Here is a 26883-nt window from a genome sequence, read left to right on the forward strand (position 1 = left end):
ATGGCGCCTGTTAAAGGGAAATTAAAGCAGCGCCTGCTGTTCCTCCTCGTCCTTCTCCCGCTCTCAGGTGAGGATACAACACGTCCTGGGCATTTTGCGTGAGACGGAAAACACTGAGTAACGCCAGTGACTGAGCTGTGGAGCTTCAGCAGGAGCGGACCACGTTCGAGTTCCCAGCTCCTGGGAAGTGACAACATTTATCAAACAGCTTAAAAAGGGAAAAAGTTGTGTTCAGAGTTTTACATCCGCTGATAAACGAGACTCAAGACAATTAATCCACAACACCAAATGCTCATTTACGTCCTGTTTCAGCTAATTCGACTGTCAGTCGACTATTTTTGTATTCTGACATCCACTGTCAACTGTTTAAATAGTACATACTTTAAATAGTTAATGTTTTGTGGTTTTATTCACTGCTTCATCGAAACAACTCTAGACCCTTGTTAACTCCATGGCTCTACTAGCTGCATTTAAAGAGATATGATCAGTTCTATTTAAGGTTGGTATCCAAAAATGTGACTTATAATTTCATCTGTAAACACTGATGGTCACAACGAGTAGTCAGAGCAGAGGAGACCAGAGCACATGTATTTTGAAAACTAAATTAGAGGATGAACCCCCTGAGATGCAGCACCTAGTTTCCAAACGCAAAACATGGAAAATTAGCAATGAGTGTATTTTTGTATTATTTCTGACGATTTGACCAGTGACACACATCTATCAATACAGAGATAAATGGCTGAAGAGACATGCATGTTATAATCATGGTTCAGGCACGTTCCTTGCCTTTGACCTGGGAGAAAATCCTTATATCAAATGAAAATATTTGCGTACTTTGCATTTTGTTATGTTGTTCTTTTGAATTAGGAGCGACGAATCTTCTGTTGATGTAATGAATCCTGATTGTGTCCTATTATGAGTGACCCAGTGTCTCCATGTCCGGCCCTCAGATCTCAGATTAATGAAACATTTCGTAAAGTCCATGTTCAGAGCGCGGCCTTGTATTTCTGTGTAAACCAAAGGGACTAATTGGATCAGCTGTTTTCACCTCCAGCCTGTGACTTTATGAGCCATGAGTAATTGGATTAAAGCGGAGTAGAAAGAGTTTATGAAGCTACAGCGGTGAGATGACTGTACAGGACCTCCAGGCCTGTCCAGTGGGATACCTCACTTTAGCGGGACGTTTTAATCCGTGTCACACTTTAATCCTTCTGACACTGTGAATGCAGATAATATCTACAGGGGGGATTTGGGAAAAAGCCTGCAGACAGATTTACAATTCACCTTTTAAATCACTTTAAGCCAGTTTGACTAGTGTGTAAATGCTTTAAACTCTTTACTGGGCGCCTCCTCCCTTACAGAAGTTCCCATCCTGATAACAACCTCTGCCCCCCCCCTCTTTCTACAGGTGTTCTATGCTTTAGCGAGCTATTTTTCATCAAGGAGCCGCATGATGTCACCGCCATGCGAAAAGAAGCTGTCATTTTGAAGTGTCAGGCGCATGGAGAGGCACCCATCGTCGTCAGATGGCTCAAGAATGGAGTAAAAGTGGCGGAGAGCGAACGCGTGCACCTTCTCTCCAATGGCTCCCTTTATATTTCGGAAGTGGAGAGCCGAAGAGCCGACAAATCAGATGAAGGGTTCTATCAGTGCCTTGCTCAGAACAAGTACGGAGCAATCCTGAGTCAGAAAGCCCGCCTTACAATCGCAAGTGAGTATCGTTCTGTCATTGTAAAGGTCTCATGTGGTGTCATGAAGGGTGATGGTGGAAGTCAAATTCTGAAGACTTGGTTCTGTTTGCCACCATTACCCCACCCCCCCCAGCAAACATCCAAGGAAATGTCAACCTGTACACGTTTCTGTTTATTTGGTTTATTGAACTTCTTGCTGCTCAGTGTTGCGTTTCGGGCAGCTAGCAGGGAGTTGAACAAATCCTATACGGTTGGAGCCTTAAGATAAAGATACTGTTTGTAAGGGGGAATATGCCCATTGGTGTGCAAATGAAGGAGCAGGAGAATTTAAAGGTTAGGAGCTGTCCAGGATACCGACTCTCCAGTGCTAAAGAGCAGATGACCCCTATTCACGGGCCAGGGCTTTCATGTTATTGCACCCTGATCGCTAGAGGAATTGTTCTTTTGGAATGCTTTCTCCTCCAGCACTGGCCTCGTAATTTAAAAAGGGGGGGGGGGGGGGGGGGGGGGGAGTAGAGAAGCCTCAGGCAGAGTTAGTTTTTTTAGACCGAATATCCCCTCCTCCTGCCCTACAGGCCATACATCTTGCTGTGCCACTTTTGCAGAATGTATAATAACCCCCTTAGCCCTCATGCAATGTGTTGGCAGTCACACTTAAATATGCATTTATTTACTTTGCAAGATACTGAGATTTAATTTGATTAAAGATTTTCATGTCTTTTCTTGGAATAATAATCCTTTTTTCAATTTAATTCCATATTGGACTTTCGGTTTTAAGGTCTGTTCCTGAAACTTCTGAGTAGTATTTAACTTATAGGCTCTCGGTTTGACATCCCAGCTGTTGTGCTAATATTTCCTGGTACATAAAGTACATCTAGTTTTATTAATTAATTGAGGGATGTACCTACTTTATAGAAGTTAAGAGGTGATAAAGGCTGCCAGTAAGCTTTACTAGTTTGTTTTAAAATGGCACTTAGACATGCTTGAGGGTCTATCTGGAAGCTCATAAAATTTGCACATACCTGAGAAATGCTCAGTTGAAGGACACAGAGGTAGCTGGGGGGGTTGTTGCAGGCGGTGTGCGCACACTCGCGTACGCGCACACACACACCAATGTGAATTGCTGTTTCCCAGTACCCTGGCCTAACCCCGAGTGTCTAAATGACCGAACTTTATGGCGGACCTTGCCAGGTCAGAGGGAGCTGGAGGCTTTGCACACAATTGTTTTCTGCCTGACTACTCTGGTGAAAGAGTGAAAAGCTTTTCACTCTGAGGGTTTTTGTCCGCACCCCCCCCCACCTCCCCATGCTCGCAAAAGAAGAGGCTTTCCTTGGTGGCAACGATTTGTCCTGACATCAGGGAATAGAACAGCCGGACCTGTTCACCACCGCAAGCTGAACAACGTTAATTCTAAAAGTTAAAGTTTGGAGGTTGATCTTTACGTTTTTGATTCAAATGTCAGGCTGTCAATCCTCATTTAACAGCATGACTCTCTTGCATCACAGTCTGCTCAGGGATGTGGGCAATTTGTGTGCCATTTAACTTAATAATGCTTTGTCCTGAAGCCTCAGTTCCTGTTTTCCTGAACTGTAGGTGGAAATGCCTCTTATATCCCTCTCTTTTCTCATTTGCTTAGTTTTTTACAAGATGCAGTTGATGATGCTTTAAAAAGGATCATGGGGAACCTGTGAGCTTTGTAGGCTCATCTGTTGAAACTGTGGACCTGGGTTCATTTAGGAGTGTGATGGTGATGGAGGGTCACCTTAAACGGTGGCTTGCCAAAGCACAAAGGTGAGATGGGATTTGGACCTGATTTAAAAGGAATGTGACACATGAGCCTCAGCATGTGACTTCTGTCAATAGACCTCAAATTGATTGGGATTTCTTGCACCATGTGACTGCACTTAGAGCACGAAAACAGAGGATTGATCATCAGGTACGGCTCAGGTTTGTGTAAATGACAGTTGAATACAAGTGGACTGTGTATGGGCAGGAAATCTGACTTTCAGCTCCTTGTTTATACACGTGAAGTTTGTATATTGGTCAGAGCTCAGTTGAGAACTCTACCACAATGTCTCTCCTGTCAGGGCTGCTGACAGCGTTGTCAGCCACAGCTCACTCATCATAACACTACTGGTTTCAGCTTTAGCTATGTGCATTCCTGCCATGAGCATGCAGGCAAAACCCACAAAACACCTGACTCAGGATCTGAGAGGATTGGATAAGCCAACAGATACAAGTCGCACTACCATATGAAGTAAAAGTGCCTGTTTGTGCAAAATCATTTTAAAAACAGCAAATGAGCAAATTTAGATCATCAAGAGGTCAGTTGCAGGTAGAGCTGTTGTGTTTAGGCCAAAATAAAGTTTTTGATTTAGCTGCTGCAGCTCACTTTTAAAGTTTATGTTGCTGTGTCCAGAGGCAGTCAGATCAGCACTACAGCTTTATTTCAGTTGCTTAGGAATACATCTGACTTTCGCCGGCTGGGTTAAATTACAAACCCCAATAAGTCGAAAGTAAACTTTGGACAGTGTGGGCTGTGATGTGAGTGAACGAAATGCCCTTAAGTTAGAGAGCGCAAAGCCTGGAATCTTGTTTTTCTCCTCTGCTGGACACGAAAGGTTACCATGGTTCCCCTGAATGGCAGGCCGAGAGGTCAAAGGTCTCTTTAATTGTTCAATACGTGCAGCGCAGTGAGACAGTCTAGTTTTATCAGTTGCTGCAATAGACATCGATGGGTCTACTTTTATTTTGTATAAATGTCTTCCTATCTCTGTTTTGTCATATTAACATTCACATAAGTTTTAGTTTGTTATCAGCCACCAACTTATTTTTATTATACGTTCTGTCAAAGGATCCAACTTGTGTTAAGACAACATGTAGATGTTTACACATTGACCTCTTTACCTCTGGGCCGTGAGATTAAAGACAATGAAGACACTGTCTGTGGTGAGTGGAGAGTTGCTGTTGAATGATTGGAAAACTTTGTGGCAGAGATAAGGGGTTGGAGGAGGGGTCGAATACTCCTTCTCACACCGCTCCCCCCCCCCACATGGCCGGCACTTTGAGAGGTCGCCCTGCTCATGGGAGCAGTTCTTTGTTTAGCCAGGCCAGTGGTCAGTTGACTATCCTGCAGCCTGTGTGGAGCAGCGGCACATCTGCCAACCAGGGAGTGATTGATTTGTGGGCTCTTTCAGCTTTGCATTCTTCTCCTTCTTGCTTATCAGCCCTCTTTTTTTTCTTTTCCCAGAGCCTTATTTTAATCTTCTGTGGTGTCCTTTAACAGTTTAAAGTTTGTATAACATGATCAAATACCTGTGTTTCTTAGTAGAAGTTATGGTATGAGTAAACACAATTATTTAGATTGAACCAGTTCGCAGGAATAGGACCCATGAGTACATTTTAAACTTCTGAGGGTTATCGTAGTAATTCCGTGAAGGTTTTTCATAGGCCTCCTGATGCTGAAGGCCATCAATTTAACATGCTGCCTGCAGGATCATGAGAGGATGATAAATTTTAATGTCTCCTAAAAGACGGCACCCTGGGGGTTGGGCAGGGTTAGAGATGGTTCACCGATGGTTGAAGATCTGATATCCTTTTATAAGTCTTAAGAAGATTCAGGTGATTTGTGGTTAAGATGAGAGTTAAATTGAAAGTTATTTGTAGCAGGAAAAGCAGTGTAGAAATGCATCCATTGCAGTATTACATCATAGCACAAACAGAGCGACAAGTCTGTTTTCCTCTAGTTGTCACATTCAGGTAAGGTATGCAGTGCTATGTTGTGCTCTGGCTCAGAAACTGACCACAGTAATCAGAGGAGAGAGGGCTGAACTAATTCCTGGTATTTGTAAGGGAACCTTTGTTTGGGCCTGACCTGTCCACTGACCTTCAGTTTGTTGAGCTGTTGCCATCAGCCGGCCCATCTGTTGCAAGCTGATGGGAAGCAAACACAGATTCTCTCCTTTGGACATTAAGAAAACGTGTAAGTGTGATGAAACAAAAAGCTTTAATGACATTACTCTCACTTTTAGACAAGCATGCTTTTTGTTTTAACTTTGTGATTCAACATGCCACAACTTGTGTGTATTAAAATAATGCAGATTCTGAAAGAGAAGGTGTTGAGTGAGCATTTCTAGGCGTGTAGCTCTCTCTTGCAGCAGCTGGGTTGCATGTATTATTTTAGTTGTTGTATAGGCAGCAACTGGCAGATGTCACTGATACAGCACGGAAGGGTGTTGTTACAAAACAGCATTTAAAACAGCTGGAAGATGATGTGAGAGATTTGCAGGCAGTCTGCAGGGCAGCAGAGCTGGTCCAGGGTGGTCATGCGGGGCTCTGGCCTGAGTTGGGTGCTAGCCAGGATTTGTGGTGGTCAGAGGTCAGAGGTGAGAATGCTCGGAAGGCCAGATGGTCAGAACTCTTTCTTCATGCTTTTGGGGGAAAGGCTGAGGTGTAAAAATAACTATGGCAAACCAAACTACAGTGTTTCTATGTATAGACTCAGAGGGAAACTTAAAGATTTTTTTTCTTTTACCCCTTTAGCAACAAAGATCTTTTAATCTCCAAATTATACGTTCCCTGGCAGAAAGTAGAAGGTCAGCCTCCTAATTCCAGTCGGGAGTGCTCTGGCCAAAGCTGAACATGGATTTTTTTTTAGCTTATCTTAGTATTTTATCAATAATCAATGATTTTCTCACTGTTTGTCAATCCACCATCATTTGACCGAAAGGAGCGGCGAAGTAGAGAGGCAGAGGATCAGTACAGCTCATCTCTCATGCCCTGCAGTCATATCACTTCAGCACATTAATGGCATTTTTGTGAGAGCCTGCGTTAACTGAGGGGGCGGAGGAGGGTGATGTGGTGGTGGTGGGGGGGGGGGGGGGGGGTCTCTGGGTAAGCAGGGGTAAGCAGTCAGGATTAATTAAATTAAATATATCCATAGTAAAAAGATCAGATGACAATTTGTCTGTGGTTTAACAAAAACGACACACAGACAAGTGTGGGAAACGGATGTTCAGTATACAATTTTATATTTCATAAATGCATTATTGAAATTAATTTAGAGATTTTAAGGCACGTTGCTGTTCATTGTGTAAAAGTCATGATTCAGCTGTTTAGCACCACAACACCTGGCAACACTGCCTGCACACCGTACTCCATCATGGCCCTCATAAACACTGTTGTGTATTTATGACAGTGGAGGGATTTCCTCCCTCGAAAGCAAAGGTTACTACAGCATGGTGTTGTATGTCTGTGGAAGAATCTGCTGATAAAACTGTCCATATCCAATTCACAGCCCTAACACTAACGATTGAGGCAGGCAATGGGCAAGTCACAAAGAAAGTCATGTGTTTGTTTGTTGTGTGGTTTCTGACTTCAGAAGTAAAAAATGAGTTTCCATATTCAAGTTGTACACATATGTGTATTTCTATTCGTGGCACAATAGAACTATTTTGGATGTTTTCTAACAAATTTATTTTTAAATTGATGTCCTATTAGCTTCTTTATCTTGTTTGCTGGGTGCTGATGACACGCTGCAACAAGGTTACACATCGTCATCATGTGTATTTGTTCATCTATTACTTAAGTGGTGATGATTTGACAGACATTTTGAATTGGAGCTTTAGAAAATGCAAATAACTGAAAAGTTATACAGCTTAAACTTTCTGCTCCACTTGAATAATCCTCATGTGTGTTGATATTTGCATCTGTGTACCTTGATGGTTTGATTTGTGATGATGGATTTAACCTTAGCAGCTGTGAATGCCCATTGTTTTAAGTTTTTCTTTTCTTTTGGTACTCTCAATGCTCACTCTCTATCAGAACATCAGTGCAATTGATTTTGTTTAACTAATGATTGATCGCGGGCTTCTGCAGCTTTCTGAGCACAGAGGGGGATGGGACAGAAGTGTGTGTGACCTTAATGGCTTTTATGACGTAGGAGGAGCCACTGCCAAAGAGAGCATTTATCAACAAAAAGAATTACAAAACAACTTAAATCTTCCTCATACAGATCGGTTGGATTTTTTTTTTCAAGATAAAAGGCTTTGTTGTAATTCATGTTGGGCCTTATTTTCCTGTAGCTGGCAACAGCTCAGTCTCAGGGAAACCTTATCCACATTGGATGTGGCTGTTCCATCCAGTCATTACCTTCCTGCCGCACTCAGCGGGTCTATAGCTTTAGGTAATAGGCAGGCATCTCTGTTCTCTGACGTCCACTGGATGTGGCTGAAATACATCAATATGTTTGGAGATGGAGGGCAATAATTCATCTGAGATCTTACACTAATCATTTGTACCATGAATAAAAATGTTATGATAATATTGATTTGAAATGTTTCCTGACTGAAGGGAATTCCTCTTAAGCCTGGTTTCATGCCTGTGCTTTGACTTCTTAACGTGCGGTAGTGTCAAAGCAAGGACTGAAACAACAAATGGACTGAAACACAACACCGGCTTTTACAACAAAGAAACACCTCAAGGGAAAGGATTCTCCTCTGACATAATAAGTAAAGACAACATGTTGAGGAATAAAAGCATTGCTACTCTTCTGATTGTAGCAGAGAAATCCCTTCAAATCTCATGTGGTAGTAGAAGCCATACATCTGGATCAATATCAGTTCATATCAATAAAAAACCCTCTGGTCTGTTTTACTGCAGGTATCTCCTCTTTTGCAATCCAGCCGACACCCATAGTGGTAACTGAAGGCTCAGTCGCGAGGTTTTCCTGCAAAATCAGTGCCCACCCTCCTCCCATCATCACTTGGGAACTCAATCGGGTCACATTACCCCTTGCCACTGAAAGGTATGCGCTCTTTTGTTGACATTTCATACATCCTTGCTCTACAGCAGTTTGTTTTTGAAGCCATACATTGAACATGTTTTTTAGTTCCACAATCTTCTCAATCATAAAAGTTGGACCATTTTTGTGTGTGTCTTTGTCTTTCAGAATCACAGTCCTGCCCAGTGGCGTTCTTCAAATACATGGGGTGCAGCGGGCAGATGCTGGAAATTACCGCTGCATTGCCACCAACATTGCCAGCCGCCGCCGCAGCACGGAGGCCCCCCTCACTGTCACCCCAGGTAAGTCGTCTAACTCGCGTTGGATAAATGTATTTTGTAAAGATCATTAATACATAATGAGATGTAAAGAGAGTTTGTGGTGATAAGAGCTGGTGTCGGGGGGCTGTAAACATGATCATGTGATCTATAAGCAGCGGAGATAGTTAGGGATGGGGGAAAAAATCGATTCAGTTACGAATCGCGATTCTTATGAATGACAATTTTAAATAGGCACGCTTAATTTTAACATTTTGTTTTAACATTTTTTTTAAAACATATATTTATTGGTTTTATACGGGGGGCGATATATGGGGGGGAGGACCAACCTCATGATAACCAGCTCTTGTTTTTGCACAAGAATCTAAACATATCCAAGCACTAGCTTTCTACAGTGAAGCATAGGCTACTTTTTGTTTATTTCAAAGTTTATATTTTAAGTAAACTTTTATTCATTCTATTTAATTTCTCTATTGGCTGCCCGGCAGTCATTAAGTTAATGTTAATATTTGAAATAAAACTTGTAAAGCTCTAAGTGAATTTGACTGTGTTGTATTTGAAGGCAAGAAGTCGTAATATCGAATCGCAATACTTACAGAATCGCAATACACATCGTATCGCCACCTAAGTATCGTGATTGTATTGTATCAGGAGGTCCCTGCCGATTCCCGTCCCTAGAGATAATACGTCAGTTGCTGTCTCTGTCTGCTGCACCCGGCTGCTCCAACTCTCTCCTGAATAACGCTGAGGATTAGATGCTGTTGTGAATGCGACTGTACAGAAAACCTGCTGCTGTGTTGTGCATGTGTGAAAGGCAAACTCTGGGTAAACTCCGTTGCCAATTGTCCGGATTTTACCCGGAGGTCATGTCTGAAAACAGCTTTAGTTTGTTGAAAGCCTTAAACATTTGCTACAGGGACAGCAAAGAGATGGCATTTTCCCCAAACCTTCAAAAACATATAATCTAAAGCTTTCTCCCTCCCCCTATACCTCTCTCTCTGCAGCTCTCAGCCTCCAGCTTTCCCAGAGGCCGCGCATCATCACTGGGCCCCAGAACATTTCAGTGTCCCTCCACCAGAGTGCCATCCTGGAGTGCATGGCCACAGGCAAACCGCGACCCATCATCTCCTGGAGCCGAGCAGACAGCAAGTCAATTGATGTTTACAACACTAAAGTGTTGGGAAATGGCAACCTCTTTATCACAGACATCAAGCCCAAGCATGGAGGAGTCTACATGTGCAGAGCCACCACTCCTGGCACACGGAACTTTACTGTTGCCTCAGCCAACATCACTGTGTTAGGTAGATACTGAATACACAGAAGTTTGCTTGAGTATGCTTTGATTATCCATTGATGATTGATAAATGAAAAGCTTCATATATTTAAATTTGTTTCACTGATGTTCTCGTCCAAAGCTCCACCCTCTTTGGTCGAGTGGCCGGAGAGCCTGACCCGACCACGCGCTGGCACCGCCCGCTTTGTGTGCCAAGCTGAAGGAGTTCCAACACCTCAAATCACTTGGCTCAAGAACGGAGAGAGAGTTCACTCAAATGGTCGAATCAAGATGTACAACAGGTATTATTCTCTCAGTTTATCTAATCATTCCTATGATCATATAAATTGCTTTTCTGACATGCCAAATGTCTATTTTTGTTTGCACAGATAAAATTATCATGAGCTTAACCCCTTTAACATTGTCATTATTGACATGTAAAAAAAAAATTGGACTAAATAATTACCTACAAAACCTACAGTAGAAAGGGAACTAAATAATTTAAAGCTGAGCAAATGGGGTTTTAGTGAGTTTCCTCTAATTTGCTCCTGCTCCTTATTCAACCGTCTTGTTGGAGGTAATTATAGAGTGAAAACCCCCTAGAGAACGAGCCCCAGGATAAAGCCATCTGTGTTTGTGTGTCTGCCGCAGCAAACTGGTGATCAACCAGATCATACCTGAGGACGATGCCATCTATCAGTGCCAGGCAGAGAATGAGCAGGGATCCGTCCTCTCGATGGCGAGGCTCATTGTGGTGATGTCAGAGGATCGACCGAGCGCACCCAGGAACCTCCGAGCTGACACAGTGTCGAGCTCTGCGATCCTTCTGGCTTGGGAGAGACCTCTGTATAACTCCGATAAAGTTATTGCTTACTCGGTGCACTACATGAAGGCTGAAGGTGAGTGATGTTTAAACAAAGACGAGAGCATCTTATTGGTCTTTTTTTCTTGCAGGGACAAAATTGGTGGAAGGAAATTGTTAAATCATTAATACATTTACTGTTCATGAGCAGTACAGGAACTTAAACTTAATCTTTTTCTGTCTACAACTATAATGTTCAAGCTAATCAAATGTGGTCCGTTGATGGACAAAGGTTGAAAAAAACTAGAAAAGGAAGGAACTTTTGTAATTTACGATAATAATAATAATTATTATTATTATATTATAATCACACTTATACGGCTATTAGCTAGCTAATACACATATTTATATAGTACCTTTTAAGAAAGAGCTTTGACAGTCTAGCAAAATGCAAATACAAGACAAATAGCAATCGGCAGGAAGCAATGTAACAGCCAATGGAGAGAATCGAGGATGGGGGAGATGTGATGTTGTCTGTTAAAATCAGTAAGAAGCCTCGCGGCCATGTTCTGAACTATTTTGAGGGGGGAGAGTGACTTATGGCTTATGCCAGAGAGGAGGGAGCTACAGTAGTCCAGTCTAGAGAAAGCTAATCTGGGAATTACTTTTTATAAGTCTGGGTGTGAAAGTTTGGGTTTAGACATGGTTCCAATTTGTAGGAGCAGGACTTTTCAAAGAAATTTCATGGGAATTATATCCAGGCAAATACAGACACAGGTTCAAATTTGCTAAAATAAGTATAAACGTCTCTCTTGGCAGTTAAAATGCAATAGCCCTGTGGAGCTTCGAGATGCAGGTTCCCTTTGGCTGATAAAAAGAAGAATGCAGACAAAACCACAAAAAGCACAAGGGTTGTAGTGTGGCAGCAGAAAAGCCTGAAAGCCTGTCAGCTTCCCTGGGAACTGACAAGAGTCACATACTAACAATACAACATCTCAGGAAAAAACGTTAGCTTGTTCATTCACGCACTGCACTTAATTATAATGCCACTGACTTCCATTTGGGGGAAGTAAGACATACAGAATTCACCCAGCAAAAAATAAACACCTGCTGGATTTTGTCGAGGATAAAGAGGTCAAAATAAAAAGAACAAGTTGAACAAATTCTCCTGCTTTATTCTTTTATAACTGTCAGGGATTTTCTGCACTTGATTTCAATCTAGTTTCACAATCTCCTCAGTCCTAGTCACAAAGAGTGGCTATTCATTGACATTGACAGAGTATCTGACAGTGCACTCTTCACCTGAGGTTGCAGTCAAAGAGGCCTGGCAGTAAATGGAGGCTTTAACAAAAAAGAGGAACTAATTAGTCCGTGTGATGGAGTGTCCTAAAGTGTGTTTTCTATTAGGGCAATGGGAGAGTAAAAACTTTGTTACACGTTTCAGGGAAGGCTTACTGATTCATTCAGAGTGTGAGGAGCTGACAGAGAGTGCTTTTAAAAATCTTTTATGTACCTTATTTACCAGGTTTAAAATTAGACCAGGTGTTTTCTTTTACCAAGGGCAGAAATACATTTCTTTTGTCTTTGCATTAATTAAATCCCTATTACACAGAGGTTTAATTGAAAAGTTAGTGCATGCGAACATGGATTATAATGTCAGTTTGTTTCCCTTATTGTTATTGGAAGGGAACTTTTGAATTTTTGCAATATTTTTGAATGACGTGCAAAAAATAAGATTTTACCATTTAACAAATTTAATAAGCATGGGCAAATAGTGTATTCTGAAATTATACAGGCGTACACACATTCAAAGTTGATAGTTTGAATAGAAACTTTAGTTGCTGGACGTGATGAAAATCAGAAGGCTATAATCGCCACACACCAGTTAATGCTCCCTTTAACTTATTTATTTGACCTGCCAGGTAGATAATGTTTCTTCCAGAAGAAGTGTAACATGAATATATTTACCAGAGCATCAACTGGTGTGCTGGCGTCTCGCCTTCCAAATGCGCATTTCCACAGGTGATAAGACTGGCCACATATTCGGTTATGAAAACATACACACCAAAAGCTGATACAAGGTTTTGTTGACTGAATAATTCATAGAATTTTGGTGTCCCACTTTATATACTTGTACATAAAGTGAAACCTACAATCTTCTTGAAATGTGCTGTAATCTATCATATAATATCAAAATATGAAGGGAAAACATTTGGTTTATCACTTGACAGGGCAGAGATACTGTTTATTTTGGTTGTTTTATGGTTTGGAAATTGTGAGTATTTAATTTTAAAATGTTGTCATTTGTCCAGGATTAAACAACGAGGAATATCAAGTTGTCATTGGAAACGATACGACCCGCTACATTATTGATGACCTGGAGCCGGCTCGCAACTACACCTTCTACGTTGTGGCCTACATGCCCATGGGAGCCAGTCGCATGTCGGACCACGTGTTCCAGCACACGCTGGAGGATGGTGAGGCTCATACCCAGTGACGCTGATAAACAAAGTCAATACCATAGTTAATTCAAAATCAGGAGCAGGGGGGTGATAGAGTAATTGATCTTTTACCATTTAATTAGACTGTTAATCCAGCAGAAGCTCAGCGACGTTTGTTTACAAGATGTTTAAACTGCAGTGAATGAGCTTTGTTGTTGACATAAGACACAAGTTATTTGTGTGCACGGTGTGTGTACATGTATGCGTGTGTCTTTGTACATAGGCTCATGTATATTCATACTGTCTGGGGTGTTTTTTAAACCCAGGCAAACCTCATTTGTTTACGGCCTTGCCCTGTGGGTCCGAGTTCACCTCAAATAGGTACTTAGGTAAAGAAATTGTAATCCACATTTAATAAGGGAGAAATAAAGATTAGCTGATCGTGCAAGATCATTGATTTCAGATTTTTCATCACAACTTTTAAAAACTTTAAGGAGGATCTGTGGCTGTAACGTATCATCAGTAATATCATAGATATCACTGTTTCCACTACACACTGCAGCCGCCACCAGGTCAGTTTGCATAAGGGTGCACAATATGGATAAAATGGACTGAAAATCGGTTGATGGATCATAAAACCAGACTGGAATGTCTGATTTGGCTTCTCCATTCAATTTAATGTATCCTATTGATTCAAACAAGCCATGAAACGTTGATTCATGGATTTCTAAGGTTTTCCACAATGTACTTATATAGCCAGTGATATTAATGGATCAGGTATGAATAACTTACAAAATAATTCTGAGTCATGCCAAGTACCTTGTCATTGCCCAACTTTTTTAGCATCCAAACTTCTCTAATTTGAACTGGAGCAGTTTGTTATAAATCTGAACAACGGTGATATTTTTCATATTTTAACTGTAGCTCCCTAATATGTTTTCCTCTTTGTGTATTATCTGGTAGATCCATCATCTTAGTTTAACTGCGTGATACAAAACTGCTTTCAGCTAATCTATCTTGTTTTCTCTGTCCGCAGTTCCCCTCCGAGCCCCTGAGCTCAGCCTCACCAGCCGCAGCCCCACAGACATCCAGGTGTCTTGGCAGCCTCTTCCAGACAAGCTGAGCCGTGGCCGAGTCTCTGCCTATCGTTTGTCCTATCGCACCAGTGCTGAGAATACAGTCTCACAGTTAGAGCTGCCTGGAGAGAAGACCGATCATCTACTGGAAAACCTGCAGCCTGACACCATCTACCTTCTGCGTATCAATGCTGCCACCAGCATAGGGTTTGGTGAGCAGTCGGCCTGGACATCCCACCGCACTCCCAAGGCGTCCAGTGCACGAGGTACAGCATTAGGAACGGTCTTCAAGATTTCTGATATAAAAGTCTGTGATTTAAAAATATCAAGGAAAATTATTCTCATGTACACATTGAAGAATTGGACCTAAAAAGAGGAATTGTCACTGAACTCTTGCAACAAAACAAACAGAAACAAAGAGAAGAGCCTGCTCAAATAATCTTGTTAAGGCATTGCGTTTGTTACTATGTGACCTTTGCCTTCAACTGTCAGTTACACTGGCAGGGCCTCAGTCATGGGTCATAAAGGGAACGGCTCAGGCCTCCGGGTGGAAAGAGTATATGGCTATTTAGAGCTACATCTGAAGCTCTGTGGTGGGGGGAAGGGGGGATTTGTTTGTCCTGCCCATCTCTGTTGCCCCCTGTCTCCAATCTAAACTCAGGACAGAAGTCCTCTTTTGGTAAACTTCATTCCCCTCATTCCTAAAGGAAAAACGTGTGAAATCACTCCCTTGACTGCTAGAGCTGTTGCCTCTGGTGTGCACTGAGTGTGAAACAGCTGGTAGTTTTTCTTTTCAAAGGAAAGCGGTCAGGGGCCTGTCCATCACATTAACAGTTTCCAATTTTCGAGGAACAACTTCCTGTTCCTGAAAAATGTCTGTCATGTGGTATAAAAAGCAATGACAGTATGTATGAAGATGTTGATGTGGCATAGTATGAAAATGATGATGAAATATATGGTTTGACTCACAGAGACTGTTTATCCAGTGTTTTTATTATTATGAAACAGAAAGGACTTCTTTTAGTGTAGGATTTTAAACCCATTTAAATAGTTATCATTAAAAACAATTTTTTTATTTTTTATTTCTATAGTACCTCTGGCTCCCGAGCTGCATTTGGAGCCTTTGAACTGCACCACTATCTTGGTGCGCTGGCAGTTGATGAGCAGAAACTCAGTCAGTGTACAAGGCTACAGACTCTTCTATCATGAGGAGAGCCAGCCGGAGAACACACCAGCTCAGCTGCGCGCCTCAGCTAATACACACACCATCGGAGGCCTTGGTGAGTTTTGTTTCACATCATTTGAGTTCCTCCTGCCTCTGTGCTACCTGTATATTGTGTATGCAGGATATTATAGACAGTAGTTTCATGGTTTTCATGTGAACAATACACCATCACTCAATTACAGGTAACACAAGTTTCATATTAACGCCACAGGTTTCAGATTTAGTTGGAATTTGATGCATTCAGCTGCATAGACTTACTAGATTGTATACATTCATCTTAAAAATCTTGATATTGCTTTAAGCCATTAGTTACGCTAATTAAAGCTAGATAACTTCTGCACTTTTCTTCACATCAAACACAGGCACTACTGATAGGAACATGCAACTTAAAGCATTATCTTTAGGCTATTGTTTGATTGGTTTTCTTTTGTCTATTAGATACAAATGTTAAAGTAAAAAAAAGATATTTCTTTAAGATGCATATTCTTATCAATATAGCCCAGTGAATTAATGAATGACAATGTTAGTAATTAGTGGTTATATTTGGTCATTAGCCAGCTGAAGAATCATTGTTCATATATATAAGAAGAAAAACACATGTACACAATACAAAACACAATAAAAAACAACATGAAAGATAAGTACGCACCTACGTATATATTATAGTGTAAAGTTCTTGGTGTACGAACGTCTTTTAGTGCTGCATCAATTGTCAGCCAAACTCATGAGTGATTAATTAGCCCCAGACCTGTCATGTGCTGAGCAGAGGTTGACGAAGTGTGGAACAGAAGAGCATCACATCCCACTTCCATGACCTCCCAACCTCTGTGTGGAGCATCAGTGTGTGTGTGTCTTTTCATCAGCTGCTGGATGGTGTTTGTGGATATATCAGCCTTAGTGGCCTTTAGGTCAGATTCATTTTGGCCTTTTTCCTTTGAAAGAGGAAGGGGGGGCTCAGGCAAAAGAAGTGGACAACTGACCATCTGTGGCCAGAGGGGGTCAACCAGGTGGCCAACAGCTGACTTGTAAATCAGGAGGCTCAGTGCTGGATCAGGATCAGAAAGAGAGAAAGAAAGACGAGGGGGAACTTTAAATTACTGTAGGTGTTAACTCTAACTCCTGCAGGCGTTTAGTTATTTATTTATTTTAATGATTTAAACAGAACTATGATTGATGTTAATGCCAGAAAACACTAACCATGAAACATGCATTTACTAATCCCTTTTAATGTTTACATTATGTGATTGAATAATAAGTGAATTAATTTAAAGTTAATTTTATTGTCATAATGGTTATGGCATATTTTTAGAATATTTTTGAGTTTCCCCCTCAGGCTGTTTCTTGCTTAATGAGTTCACTCTGAGTATTGAATGAGAGGAAGAGGAAGCTGCAGTTGCTGCTGAAGATAAATATTAAGCCGATCAGCAAGATTAGCATCAAACAACAGAAATAGAGCTTCAGTCGGATAAAAAGAATAATCTTTTTGTTCCTCTATGATAAAGGAGCTTTGCGTGGCTGTGTTTTGAAGAGAGGGAAGCTGTTTTGTGGAGGCTGATTTATTATGTGTTTTATGACTGCTGTGAGCATGTATTGCTGGAAGAGCATTGACATCAAAGGACTCTCATTGTGGCCGTCTTTAAAAGCAACGGAGAGAGTTTATTAGCCAAGACTTAACTCACAAATTAGCAGCAGCGCTCTGCACGAGAAGAGAGGTGTAAGGTGAAGCATCTGACCTCCTGTGAGGCAAAACTTCCTGCAGCAGAGAAGAGAAGGCTGTGCTAGGAGGAATCTGACTAATTAGCTTTGAGGCCAATTACCAATTATTACTTATTTCTTCAAGACTACCGTGACTATACCATCAATGGAAGGGACGGAAATTTGTTGATGTATATGAGAGGAAGTTGTGCTTTAAAACTTCTAGATTTTAAATTGAAAGCAAACTTTTAAAAAACTGAATACAACAAATGTACATAGGTGTATAGATTTATTGGCAGCCCTGATATTATTCCATGCTAAATGCTCAAATTTGATCTGAAAGTCGCACAAATGGAGTGGAGTCATAAAGTCAGTGGACTCACTCAATGATAAAGTGTACTGAGTTGAGCATATTAATCACAACTGAGCATATGTATTTGTTTACAAGAGGAAAAGTTGCCTAATCTCTAATTTATATGTAGGTTTTTTTTTTTAGCTACACAGCCAACTTTTGCATTAACAGTCAATGGAAACTCTTTTTTTGTTCCAAGTCATTACCATGCTAACCAGCTAGCCTTAGCTGTTCCTTTGCTTTCCAGTAGAGTCACTGTAGCGTCCAGTCTGCCCTGGACAAGTAGCAAAGTAGCTCTGCTCAGAAAACACCTTACTACCTCTTGTCTTGTAAATGCAATCATGGCTGATGCTCATGGCAAGTTCTGTGGCAGAGAAAACTTAGAAAACACACCTTTTAAAGTTCTCACCTTAAATCTTGTGGTAATCCCTTCCACCAGTGTTGAGCATATTAGATTTACAACTACTGGGGAAACCCCTGTATTCTATCCAATAATGCATAAGGAAATATGTATTTTAGCAAGTAATTATGAATTGCGAATGCGATTGTCTCAGCTACAGACTTTTATTTTCTGTAAACTGTTCTCTAGCAAACAATGATATCAAGTAATGTTGGCTCCAAAATTAGCAAATGGCCTGAATTAAAGGGAACAGGTCTTTGGTTTTTCATAATTTATGTAGATGTTGCTTCTGCCATTTTTATGCTCAATCAATACTAAGTATTTAGGTTATCTTCGCTTCTATGTGAGAATATTATGCCTTTTATATTATACTAATTTTGTTTAACTGCATATTGAAGCTTTAAAGCTACACATATTGTAATGCAAAAGTCCAGATCTTATGTTCTCAAGACACCTGAATGCTGATTGTGGATTTTTCTCAGCGGCTGATCTCTACAAATTAAATTTGCTTGTACTGTAAATTGCATTTCCTATAATTAGCATCATGTTGCCCACAGCAGCCATCCTGTCTTTGCCAATAACATTGATTTCTGAACTATCAGCTTTGGTAAAACTGGATACAGTTGATTCAGCTCTGTGCACTGCTGCAGAAGATGCTCCGAGCTGGCGGTTGAATTATCACGTATGATGACCCAAGTGAATGAAAGCCCACCCTGAGCGAGAGGAATGTGTGTGAGGGGCTCCGGTTGGGTATAAATGACACAGTGATGTGACCTTTTCTCCTGTGTGTATTCTCTGCTTGGTCCATGAGAAGGATGTGTAGCAGCATTCATGGTTTTGACCACCTCTCATACCTGTTGTCACCAGGCACGGCTTTGTGCACAACTGTAGATTTATCTCACAGCTGCAGGTTACGTTGCATCTTCTCCAATCCTTTCCTCAAACATGAGTCAAATCATGGTAGTTAGAAAACTAGTTTTGTATTCTAGCCATTATTTTATGTTTTTTTTGGTCTGTAACATGCTTATGTGTTTGTGTGCACATATGTGCGTTGATTTGTATGAGTAAAGGCAATACAGAGGGGGGGCTGAGAGAGAAATGATAGATGCTGGTGTGAGGGTTCATACAGGAGTTGACATTTATGGCCTCTGTTCAGGCCTGGCTTACTGTGTGCGGCCTGGGGGGCCTTTCACAGGGCTGAACAAAACCAACAGGATCTGCATTTTGGTTGTAAAAAAAAAGGGGGTGACCACAAATGGCTCAAATATGCCCTTTAATACAACAAACTTAATTATGGGAGACAGGTCATGTGAGATCTATCCCAGTGGGACGGACAGGAAATATCTTTACTCTAGGAATGGCATCTAAATCAGAATGCAGCGCTCTAAAAATATAATGTGTACGAATGCAGCTACTTTCTTCTATATTTTTATTTATATGTTGTACATTTTGTCGTGAAGAAGCAAATTGGAGCCTTTCCAGCTTTTTAACTATGAGGATTTTATGCGCTTTTGCCTATTTTACATATCATTGTTAAATTACAAAACATGGCAGTTGAAAACATTAACTTTTGCTCTGAGAAGTTGGGCTTTTCTGACATTTCACACACAAAATAGAAAAAAAAACTGTCAAAATAAGCAGCCATTATGTGCAGTTGTTATGTTATGGATGGATAAGTAACATCCTGGGGGTTTCATATAATTCCATTGTTTGTGGATTGCACAGGATTGTAATAAATAGTGTTTGTGGTCATTGTTGAGCTTCAGGTGTCTCCTCCACTGTAGTGAAAAACAAACCTGTCCGCTGTGTTTTCTCTTATCAGGACTCTGTCACCACCTATTAAGTGCCATTTTATTTTGACTCTTGGCGTTTCCCTGTTTTTCCACTCACTTCCTCAGCTTGACCCTCCCCCTTTAAAAGAGCCCTGTAACCCCTCCTTTTGCAGGATTTAGCTTGCCAAGATTCCATGTCAAAGGTCATGGCCCAGATGTCACAGCTTCCCCCCTCTCAGAGCTCCTCTCTCGCATAATTATGGCAGGCCCATTGTAATGTGGGGCTGGGTAGAGGTGCACACATGCCGGCTCCTCTCTTAAGAAGTGGACAGGCGTAATAAACTACACAGAAACTCTAGATAATAAGCTGGACATTGTACAAAAGCTACCTTCTGGATTTATTTATCTATTGCAACAAGATGTGGACACATGTAAGATCTCTTTGCTCAGTCTTAACATAGTTAACATTTAACCTATTCTGCAAAGATAACTCTGCCAGCAACTCATGATACACTTTATATTGTAGCTCTTAATTAGAATGGCAAGTAATTGCTCAGTTGTACGCGGCGAGAAACAAATGCAAAAAAAAGAGGCTCATCTCATATTCCACACCCATGACCCCAGATTCTTTCAAAGTTTTATCTTGGCCTGACCTGCTGACCCTGGTCTGGCTCCAGTGAAACTCCTCAGGGCTGCATGGGGGTGGAAGTAACTCGACTTCACCCCTCCTAAACTCCTTTAACCTCCCTGGACACACATTCACCTCCTGTGGTCTCCTTCTTTTCTCGACCTCCTAAATCTCTCATAGTCCAACAAAAGTTAGTTTGCCTTTTTGGTTTTTGTTTTTGCAGGAACACAATATTAGTGATATGGATAAGATTTTGTGTTCATTTGTGAAAAGTTCTTATTTAAAAACACTCAGACAACACATTACTTGTTAGAAGTTGTCAAGACGAAACACTCAACATGTATGACTTACACAACTGATATTGTATGCAACATATAACTTGGTCCGTCATCACAATTGTTTTGAGGGAAAAGGGACATTTGGTCAGAAGGCTTTTATTTAGGAGCGGGTCTTGAGGGTCACTGAGGCCTGAAACTCCTGTTGACCATCACCCACGTCCTTCTCAAGGGATTTTGTCAGTCGATTTAACCCCCAGATTCTGGACCTAAATAGGAGTGACCACTGACCAGCAGGCCTGTTGGGGCTGGAGAATGGTCAGTCTTATTGGTGCTGAAAAGACATGATGACAGGGTGATGGATCGTGGAGGAGGTCTTGTGTTCTTGCTGCCCTGAGTGCTGACCAAAGGACTCAAGGCACTGAGCATCTGTCACAGCGCCTCACCTCTCGTTCCCACCACACCATCAAACTGGAAAAAAAAACTCCCTGACCCCACACCCACACAGTCCAGCTCTCTTTCATGTAGCACCCCTGCTTCCTGTTGGCCGAAAGAATCACATTGTCATCTGGCACCAGGCATCAGGCCTGTATTGAATTATTACACTGAATTCAGAGTGATGGTGAGAATAAAACAAAAGTAAAAAATGTAAGTTACTCGAAGTCCAGATCTGAGACACCATACATGGTAGACTGAAGTATTTTACAAACAGAAGCAAATTTTCACGATTCTGTGATGTGATTTATTTACACATTTTGGTTTCTCTCTTCTTCTATATGTAGATCCAAGGAAGAAGTACCATGTTAAACTTCTGGCTTATAATTTCATCGGAGATGGCTACCAGGCGGACCAGACTATCAGCACCCCTGGATGTGTCTGTAAGTCATAAAGAATACCAGGGAAGATATTATTTCAGTGTGCCTTCAGCATGATCATACCAGTTAAATATGATCCTCGAACTGGGAACATTTTGGACTCTATAAATTTAAGGTCTTGACCTTTTATGTTATTTGGCTCTTAAAATGGAATGGAACTAATTACCTTTTTTTATAATTCATTCCTCAAGTTTCCATGGATTGTTTGTGTGAAGCACTTGGTAACATTGTTTAGATAAGTGATATACAAGTTATTATTACTATTATAAAATTACATTATAATGTTTCTCTCAGCTGTACGAGATCGAATGGTGCCTCCCCCACCTCCACCACACAACGTGTACGCCAAGGCTAACAGTTCCACAGCCATGTTCCTGCACTGGGGCCGACCCGCCTTCACCTCCAGCAATGCAGTCAATTACACCATCCGCTGCAACCCTGTGGATCTGCAGAACGCCTCCCTGGTGCTCTACCTTCAGACGTAAGGAGATCTTCTACATAAATGGCTAGGATTCATTCAAAGCAGCATTAATCCATTTTGGCCACTTAATCGCAGAATTCAACAAATAGCTGAACTTCACATGTTTGATTTAAATATATATTTTGAGGTTTTGTCCAGCATGTTAGCCCTGCTGTAGCCTATTGATGTTTATTTCTGGTCACTTGATGAGCGTAACTATTGATTAATACATCTATGATAAATTCATGTGAATGCTGTTCATTGCTAACCAGTCTGTAGAGCAGGATGTCATACTGGGTTTTGTGTGGTGTCCTGCATGATGGCTTCCCTTTGTTGCTCACACAGTAGTTTAGATGTCATTTCACTGTTCAGCAGTAGTCCATCATCACAGCCTAAACTCAGCTGAGTCACATATCCTAAAGTGTTTACTTTATGACACTTAACAGCACAGATGTTTTCCTCACACCTGTAGGGTGGAGAAGCTCACAGCTCAACAGTATCTCTGTGTTGATGCTCCCTCTCAGTCAGCACAGCTCCATATCACCACCTGCTGGCCATTATTACAGGGGAGCTGATGAACATATTCTCAGACACATCTGCTTTGACCTTAGTTTGATGGAAAAAAAGAGGTTTCAAGTCAACTGATCCGTCTTTTTTCTGCAGGAATGAGCAGAGCCTCCTGGTGCGAGATCTGGAGCCCAACACCAAGTATGAATTTGCTATTCGCCTTCACATCGATCAGCTCTCCAGCCCCTGGAGCCCTGTGGTCTATCAGAGCACTTTCCCTGAACGTGAGCACTAAACGTTATTTACTGTTATACTCTACTGTACATTCATTAAGTTCTTATTTTCCTGTAAAATAAATGTATTTAAATGGTACTTCTTTAACTATTGTTGTTCCATGAACAAACACTGTTGGTCAGTTTTCAAAAGACACTTTGTGATTAGTATTTATAATATTTTATTTGACCTTTTTCTTTTCTTCTACAGCTCCCATGCTTCCCCCTTCAAACGTGAAAGTAACTCTGATTGAGGACGACACTGCGCTGGTTTCCTGGAAGTCTCCAGATGAATCCAACATCGCTGTGACACACTACACAATCCTGTTTGCCTCTAGAAACGCGTGGATAGCAGGGGAGTGGCAAGTGCTGCAAAGAGAAGGTAAGGAGGGGAGTGGGAAGAGAAGTAGTTTCTCTAGTTCTATGTCTTGATGTTTATCTGTATGCATGTGATCCTAAGTTAATCTATGTGATACAAAAAATTTCAGCTTTCAACTCTCACTCCCAGATGCACCCCACAGATTTTAGCTTGTGTGTTTTCTGTGCTGCTGTAAAAGGCTGGATCTTCTGTCCCTGGGGAGAAACCCCATTTACTATGTAACAGTAGAGAGTTGCTAGTGACTTTATGTTCAGACATCACTGTGTCTATAATAGGTCAGTGGCACAACATGTTGTGAGTTTCAATGTTTAATTTTCAGCAGATGTTCAGGTCATACTTACATGACATATTTTAAAATGAGATTCACAATTTCCTGTAATGTTGTCTGTAGAAAAACATAGTAACATATTGACGCTTATAATTTTGTCTTAGAATTTATGTTTAGAGAATAGTTGTGGAGTTTCGTTTTTATAAGTTGGAATTGTGTATTTGTAACGCAGACATTTTTCTCAGAAAGAAACAGTAGAATTTCTTATATTTAAGAAGAAGAAGTCAGAGTAGGTCGTTTTCTCCATTTTACTGGGAAAAAAGTGAAGCTGTTCACAAAGACTAACCAGCTCAGCCCAGACTCCTATAAACTCACACTGAACACCCAACCCCCCTCAGTCTCTTCTGGGACCCTGGTGACTTAGAGACTGGGTGGTACTGGACACGGGAACGATCCCCTGTCACCTTTGGACAGGGTCAGGCTGGCTGTATTCCCCGTATTATCAATCTTTCAATCAGATGTGATTTAAAAAAACTAAGATTGTGTTGGATAATTGAGTGTCAGATACCACCACTGCTGTAGCTACTCATTACATAATATTTCTATGAGATTCCATTTCCCCTTTTAATATCACACTATAAATGCTTTTATTCAAGTTATTCATACATAAGAGGTGCAGTCACCAGTCAGAGTAAATGTTAAGAAGATCGAAGCCCTGTTTCAATAATATTTTCACAATGTGTAGTTAAACATCAGAGTATAATCTCACCAACAGGGACTATCACCATGGCACTGCTGGAGAACCTGAAGCCTGGTCAGGTTTACCTGGTGAAAGTTTCTGCATCCAACCACATGGGGGATGGACCATTCTCTCACACTGTGGAGCTGACAGTGTTTTCAGATCTCTCCTCTGACCCTCGGCAATCCACAGGTTAGTGCCGTCAACATTGCCCTGATTCAATCATTTGATATCTAATGATGGGAAACTATTCAAGGTCCTTTTAGAAACTGAAATATGGTAATAATGATGTATACGGTATAACCTGACTGTTTTTCCTAATCCTTTCCAGGCTTTTCTGATGGCTTCTACCACCTGGACCAAAAATCAATGACAGGTATCACTGTGGGGGTCTGCATTGCTCTCATCTGCATCATCATTTGCGCTTTCATTCTTGTCTGCCGAGGCAAAAACAGGTACTTTAGCTTGTATGTACACAACAAAAGAAAGAGAACTTTTTCCTGGAGTATTTTCAGTCCGTAATGACATCATGTTTGTTTACCCTCAGGAAATTTTTAGCTACTAAAACTAACAGAGGAGGTGTGAGCACATCGGCCTCGGCTGCAGGACAGCTGGGCTCTGACGGACAAGTTGAGAACGCTGATGTGACTGTGCCAATGATGAGTCAAAACCATTTCATTGATGCAAAGGTACCTAACACTTATTACAGGAACATGTTATTAAAGCGTACAGAAGTTATGCTAACAAAATAATAGTAACATATTGTATTTGTATAAATTAGATGTTTGGAAAATGGATGTTGGTCGTGGAAGTTATCAGAACCACATAAAATGGAGTTGCAAGAGTAGTAAAGCCACTAGAAGTCGTATTACTTTCCTATTATTTTATAGTTCATGCTGGATATGACTTAATCGTATTCACTGTATTTTACTTCTAGGGTGGAACAAATCTCATGATCAATTGTCTTGGTCCTGTTCAGCCCCGTGCAGAGACGAAAAAGAAATGGTTCACCTTAAGCAATAATGTGAAGAAGGACAGTAAAGCAGTACAGGTAAGATTAACAATAATAAATCCTGCTGTTTCAGTTGTCATCAGCAATTTGGAGTGTGGTAGAGAAAGGTTCCCACACCACAGTTGTAAACTATAAGGGATTATCTTACCTTCAATTGAGTCTCATATAAGCCTGACTCTCAAAACTCAGCCTCAGGTTGATGGAAGCTGTGTTATTATGAGGAGGAAGTACTACACAAATCAGCTCATGCTAACAAGAGCTCGAGAGCTCCTAATTTGGTGATTATGATTCCACTGTAAGTAAGAACCAAATAGGAACTAATTGTAAGAGCAATACAATTTAGAGGAAAGGAAACACATTGTTGATTAGTAAATATAAATATGGATTACAGAAACTATTAAGTTTACGGCTAGGGTAAAATGAAGATGAGCTCTCTTTCATTTAACAATAAGCTAAAAACACTCGTTACTTTCTCATTGCTGCAGAATATGAGACATGGCGCCGTCACCTACCAGTCGGGCACCACAATGTTAACATATGAGGACGAGCTAGTTTCTCCGGACCAACCCGGCAACCTGCAGTCCCTGCTCGGACACCATGGCGACACAGAGGGATCCTCTAACAGCGAGGGCAGCCACGAAACAGGTGACTCTGGTCGCTATTCTCACGACGAGACAGAGATGACCAACCTATCATCGGGTGCCAGCAGCCGCCCGCCATCTCTGACGGCGGAGGACATTGGAGGCTTAGACTGCCGCGGCCCTGCTGAAGAACCTGACGAGCTGTCGGAGGCTGACCTGAAGTTAATGAAGTCTGTTGAGAATGACTGCTGTCACCACGAGGTTCAGGGCAGTTCTCAATCCGCACTTTCTCTCTAAGTTTGTAGTATTGCCTGTGATTGTGTGTGTGTGTGTGTGTTTGTGTGCGTGTGTGCTTGTGTGCGTGTGTGCACGTGTGCATGTGAGAGTGAGTGTAAAGGAAGTGGTATTCATTTTGTTTATTTACACAACATAACATAAATATTGAAGTTACCACAGGCTTGAATGTCCGTATGAGAGATAGAGAGAGAGCTGTAGAGTGTCTTTTTTTTTCCTTTACCTTATTCCTCATTTGTTATAGTGTAAAAAGGCCATTGTCTGACTTTTTACACTATAAAAACGTTGGCATTGAAGGTGTCAAAGTACCTTCCTTTTACATCTTCGTTTTTCTTTCAATGAATGTCTTTTTTATTATTATTCTCTCTTAAGTTGTGCTTGTTTGTTTTTGAAAGGAAAATCTCACCCACCATGAATGTTAAAAGAAGATTGTCCAAAATGTGAAAAGGGACATTTCCGACATTATTTAAGAGAGTGTTATCACTGGAGCGAAAGGGAAGAGTGAGTCCTTGTCGCTGATTATCTACCTCAGTTTACCTCCGGGTAAACTTTCCACTGTATATTTAATAACTACTTATACCTACGTTATGTGACGGGCTGCAGCTCCAACACATTTTATACTTCCTGGTGACTTTCTTTCTGATTGTCATCCTGTTTTTGTCTTTTTCTCTTACTTTGTCCTGATTTACTGGATGGTGAGGGCGCTGCCGCTTCTTCCTCGCTCCACCTGTGCTGTGGACTGAAGGATGTTAAACACATGAACAGTTTGTTATTTATCTCCTCATATGTCGCTGAGGTACTGAGCCA

The 26883-nt window shown here is 41.2% G+C and overlaps 1 protein-coding gene across 1 annotated transcript; it reads left to right on the plus strand.

The window, feature by feature from the left end:
• On the plus strand, nt 1-26079 carry prtga (protogenin homolog a (Gallus gallus)). Its single transcript, XM_053423743.1, has 19 exons — nt 1-67; nt 1409-1711; nt 8352-8496; nt 8641-8774; nt 9755-10051; nt 10166-10325; nt 10675-10922; nt 13138-13302; nt 14303-14608; nt 15434-15622; nt 21472-21567; nt 21859-22045; nt 22688-22815; nt 23015-23185; nt 24226-24381; nt 24521-24644; nt 24737-24878; nt 25127-25240; nt 25687-26079. Exons 1-19 carry the CDS (start codon nt 1-3, stop codon nt 26077-26079), a joined length of 3525 nt encoding a protein of 1174 aa, XP_053279718.1.
• Nucleotides 26080-26883: the final 804 nt, after the last annotated feature.

Source organism: Pleuronectes platessa, chromosome 1 (genome assembly GCF_947347685.1).
Source record: "Pleuronectes platessa chromosome 1, fPlePla1.1, whole genome shotgun sequence".
Classification (NCBI taxonomy): domain Eukaryota; kingdom Metazoa; phylum Chordata; class Actinopteri; order Pleuronectiformes; family Pleuronectidae; genus Pleuronectes; species Pleuronectes platessa.